At 29.8% G+C, this 5224-nt stretch overlaps 2 protein-coding genes across 2 annotated transcripts; one reads left to right on the forward strand and one right to left on the reverse strand.

Moving 5' to 3' along the window:
• Nucleotides 1-269: 269 nt before the first annotated feature.
• Nucleotides 270-2984, forward strand: ENU1_101240 (bacterial pre-peptidase c-terminal domain containing protein; the record flags this gene model as incomplete). Its single annotated transcript, XM_008859316.1, has 1 exon — nt 270-2984. One exon carries the CDS (start codon nt 270-272, stop codon nt 2982-2984), a length of 2715 nt encoding a protein of 904 aa, XP_008857538.1.
• A 96-nt stretch (nt 2985-3080) lies between these two features.
• On the reverse strand, nt 3081-4518 carry ENU1_101250 (RhoGAP domain containing protein; the record flags this gene model as incomplete). Its single annotated transcript, XM_008859317.1, has 3 exons — nt 3081-3926; nt 3978-4190; nt 4255-4518. The coding sequence occupies 3 exons, from the start codon at nt 4516-4518 to the stop codon at nt 3081-3083; spliced, it is 1323 nt and encodes a 440-aa protein (XP_008857539.1).
• Nucleotides 4519-5224: the final 706 nt, after the last annotated feature.

The following is a 5224-nucleotide window of genomic DNA, read 5'->3' on the forward strand; positions in this document are numbered from 1 at the left end:
CAAATCAAAGAAACACTCGGACAACAGTAATTAACTGATTTTTGTTTCGTTATATAAAACATAATAACTCTTAGTTATTATAAGAGAAAAGAGAAAAATCAAATCATTAAGATTTTTCAAAAATAAAAGAAATAATAAAATAATAAGAAAAAGGAACTATAAGTATGAGAAGATGAGGATGAAGAAATTGAAAAAGAACAGAACCAAAGAAGAAATATCAAATGAATAAGAATTTTGAACATCTAAAAACTGAAAAATACAGATAAGAAATGGTTAAACTTTTCTTAGTGTTTTCATTGTTTTTATTTAGTTATGCCCTTTATGATACATGTCAAACAGCCCATGAAATTTCTTTAGCTGATTTAGATGAAAATAAAGTTGCTTCATTTGAGGGGGACACTACAAAACAAACAAACTTTTGTTGGGTTTGTAATCCCAGATTTGGATGTGGAGTTGACGAAAATTTATTCCCAAGATCTGCGTTCTACAAGTTTACTTTAAAACAAAATATGCCAATTGAAATTAGTACTTGTAATACTTACACTAATTATAATACAAGAATTGCTGTTCTTACTACATGTGAGGCAAATAGAGCTCATACCTGTGCATCATCTAATGACGACGATGGAGAAATAGGTGTTTGTGCAGGAGGAAAGTCACAACTTGTATTTAATGCTGTAGCTGGAACCACTTATTATATTGTTGTTTCTGGAACAACTGCTTCAGATGTTGGAGTGTTTAGAGTAACTGTTAAAAAATTTGAAAATCCATATGAACCAACTTGTGCTGATGCTAAAACAGTTTCATTCCCAGGTACAATTAATGGATATATCGACAAAAGTATGCCAGTTACTATTCCAGGTCAAGTTGGAACACATTCATTTTATGGTACTTGGTTTAAATATGTATCTACTTCTAGTCAATCTGTTTTTATCGATACATGTGGAGATTATACTGCTGATTTTGATCCAGAATTGTATGTATTTGAAGGAACAGATCAAACATGTAGTGATGTTAGTAGTGTAGGATATGATGATAATACATGTGGAGGATCTAATCCAAGAATTAATATTAACTTTATTAAAGGTAAAGTATATTATATTCTTTTAAGTATGAAAGACGGTGAAAAGGGACAATATCGATTAAATTTAAGAACTGGTGTTGCTGAAAATAATAGATGTACTGGAGCCATTGGAATTACTTCTCTTCCATTTAAAATTACTGTACCAATGTTAAATTTTGTTCCAGAAGAACAAATGTGTAATGATAATAAATATGTTGGAATGTGGTACACTATTGTAGGAGACGGAGGAAGATATATTATTGATACTTGTGATAGTAATCCAAATGGAATTGGATCAGGGTATGCTACTGGTATTGAAATATATCCATACTGTTCTACTGGTTCTATGGGAGAATGTCTTGCTGAACAATATTATAATTGTGGAGATGATTCATATATTGAAATGGAATTAGAAGAAGGAGTTCTTTATTATATTAGAGCAACATGTACTATTTCAGATTGTGCTATTACATTAAAAGTTGATAAAACTGATGCTTCAAATAATAATGCTTGTATTAAACCAAAAATTGTTTCATTGTTTAAGGATGGAGATTCTTATGAAGACCTTAGTGTTAATGCAAGTAGCTTAGAACTTTCTCCAAGTGGATGTGATTCAGGAACACATTATACTCGTGGTGGATGGTATGCATTCCTTTCTGTAACAGAAAAAGTTCAACATATTGATGTTATCGTAACACCTAAAGTACCAAATGATTATTATCCATACATAGAACTTCATAGTGATTGTAGCATGTATTATTGTGATGATACTTCATCAAACATGATATTCTCATTCCAATTTGCTCATAAACTTAGTCATAATTATAAGATTTTATTTGCTACTGTTAAGGCTAACAAAAAAAATATTGATCCTTATGGTTCATTTGATTTCTGGGCAACAATGAAGGGTTATATTGATGGTGATTCATATTCTAATCCATACAAAATTACAACGGTTCCATTTACACATGTAGGATATATTGATACTGTTGCACCATTTGTCTCTGCATGTTATTTGAAAAATCATAATAAAAAAGTTACTGTTAATGGTGCATGGTATACTTATTTACAAGCACCAAATAAAACTGTTATTATTAATACTTGTGGTCCAGAGACACATATTGATACAGCTCTTGAAGTACTTAAACCAGGAAAAACATTTGAAGAAAGAGAGTGTGTATTTGGAAATAAAGATGACGATTCACCTCAATGTGGAGAACAAGCTAGACTTAGTGTTTATGGTTTTGAAGAAACAACTCTTCTTTATACTGCTGTTATTAGTGACCCTGAAACCAGTAACAATTATGGTACTTATAGAGTTTCATTCTATTACGATGAACCACCAATAAATAGTAAATGTTCAGAACCTGTTTTTATTAATAACTTCCCATATGATCATTACACTTATATTACTAAAGCTGCACAAACAGTTATTACTTGTAATTCTACTTCTAAAAGTTCTTTGGGAACATGGTACCGTGTTGTTGCTCCACATGATGGTACTTTCTATCTTTTAGCAGATGACCTTTCTGAAGTAACAACAACTATTGCTCTATTCTCATCACCATCATGTATTGTATCAGAAGGTATTAATAGACCAACTGAATGTATTGACATATTTGATCATAATAATTCTCCATATGGTCATAGAGGAAGTCACACAAAATTAGAAATGGAAAAAGGAGATGAAATTCTTGTTTTTGTTGGTGCAGATTCAACCGCAGAAGGTATTGTTCATTTCAAAATGACCTTTGTTGAAAAAGAAACTCCAATTTTCATTCCAAGTGCTTTCTTCTTGAGTAAATTATTCTGGGTTATTCTTGGATATTTCATTATTGCACTTGCTATTCTCACTGGAGTTCTCTTTGGAATTCTTTATTGGTTCAATAACAGACATAAAATTGACTATGGTAAGTTATAATTCTAGGTGCTCATAAAAATTTTTTTATGGTTTTTTAGTTTCTGTTATCTCTTAAAAATTCATATTAAAGATAAAACTAAAATAATTGTATAAATTTTATTCAAGTGGGTCTGCGGAATTACTTCTTTTTATCGGTTGTATTGCTACTAGTGTATTTGTAGAATTGGGTAATAGGGTTGGTTTTCTTTTTCTGAAGGTTCCTCTAAGAGTTCGAGGGTCAACTTTTAATGTTAGATCTTCAAATGTCTCATCTGATGCCCCTGCATCAAATACGTTGGAATATTCACCAAAAATATCAGTAAAATTTTCCGTATAAGGCGATGCTTTGCCAAAGAATGTTGATTGATTTTCAATTATTAATGCTAATGCATTATTTAAAGTCGGGGTAATTGCTGCTATTGAGGCACATGTCATATCATTCTTTCTCATTAGTCCAGGTGCTAAACAAACAGCAATTGATTGAGCAGTCATTTTTGAATCTTTTGAGTGAATAACTTCGTTGCATAAAAAAACTAATTTCTTTAAAAATTCTTTGTTAGAGGGAGGAAGTTTGTTTATCATATCATGTATTGATGCAATAAGACTCATTTTATTTTGGGAGTCCATACATGAAACTAATGGCTGAAGAAATTCTTCAGGCCAAATAGGGGATTTAAGGCTTCGAATAAACTTTTTTAATAATGAAGACAAAGTTGTATTATCTAAACTTTTATAGTCTAAAGACCGAATTGATTCATAGTATTTATTGACTTGTTCTGTGTCAGAAGATAATCGGAATAATGTGCTTTTATCATTTTTTGAATAATACAATTCAGTCATAATTCGGTTTATACCAACAGGAATTTGTTCTGTAGGATGATGTTCATCTTCGATAATTTCCTCTAAGTTTTTACAGGTGTAGATTTGATTTAATTCACAATCCGCTTTGAATTCTTTGATCAACTGAATGTTAATTTAAGTAAATACAAAAATTATCAAAAAATAGGTACAAACTCTGGTTGCCGTATTCTCAAATTCGGAGGTATTTTCTAATGAAGGAAAAAGTTGTTCTACTCTATTACAGAATGAAGTTAGAGCAGAGTAATGACAAATATTTATTTTTTTATCATCTTGTATCTTTTTTATTTCTTCATTGTTTGAAAAGGAAAGATCATCGACTAATAAATTAGAGTTGAGTTCTTTTGATAACTTTTCATACCAAGAAGACTATAACATGAATTAATTTTCTTGACACCCCAACATAACTACACACACTCAACAGTTAACAAACAATAATTTTTAATTTATCTGCTACCAAACTTTGATATGATCCAGATGAATTGATTAGTTGAAACATCGAATTTTTGTGAATTCCAACGGGGGTTGTATTACTAATAGAATGTAAATGAGATTGAATTTGAAGTATTGAGTCAATAACTTTTGGAAGATTTTTTGTAATTTCTTCACATCTCAATTGAAGAAGTTCGAATAATTGCATTTGGTCGGTGATATGCTTTTTCTTATCTTTTCGGTATTTTCGTTTTGTATTTATCATTTACAACCTCAAGTAAATTTTTTTTCAGATTTCCTTTTTATTTATTCACTAAATTTCGTTTGAGAGTCTCTTCATTTGAAATAGAACTTGTAATTATTTCAAGAATAAAACAAAACTAAGGATTTCAATCTTGAGATTGTGAAAAGAAAAGTGAGTATAGAAGTATTTAAAGAAGGTTTTGTTCAGAAAATTTATTGAGAACGTATGACTACTAAACAAGAAAGAAAGGAGATGAACCATATCAAGGAAATTGACTATTTGGACAAGAAGCTAGAGTATAAGAATATGAAGAATGAAATTAAATTCCTTCATAAGAAGAAAAATATTGTTGATAAGGATGACTCGTTGGCTGAAAGACGTGATGCTCTCAATGATGAACTTCACCAACGTGAAAATGAACTCTCTCAATTGAAAACTGAGTACAAACAAAGAAAGTCTGAAAGGGCTTCGCTTGTCCATCGTTTGGTTTAGTATGACATTTTTCTAATTCAGTTATTTTTATTATTACCTAAATACAAATTATTCTTTTAAATATCATTGAACTTCAAATTTATTAATTTATCAACTAAAATGTTATCTTATTATAATGCAATAAATATTTTTGTTTAAATGGCTTATTTTTTGTTGAACTATAATATTATATATTAATTAAGCAGAAACATATTATGATATTTCTAAATCATATGATAGTATTAATCATCAATGG

Source organism: Entamoeba nuttalli, assembly GCF_000257125.1.
Source record: "Entamoeba nuttalli P19 unplaced genomic scaffold asmbl_4354, whole genome shotgun sequence".
NCBI classification, from domain to species: Eukaryota; Evosea; order Mastigamoebida; family Endamoebidae; genus Entamoeba; species Entamoeba nuttalli.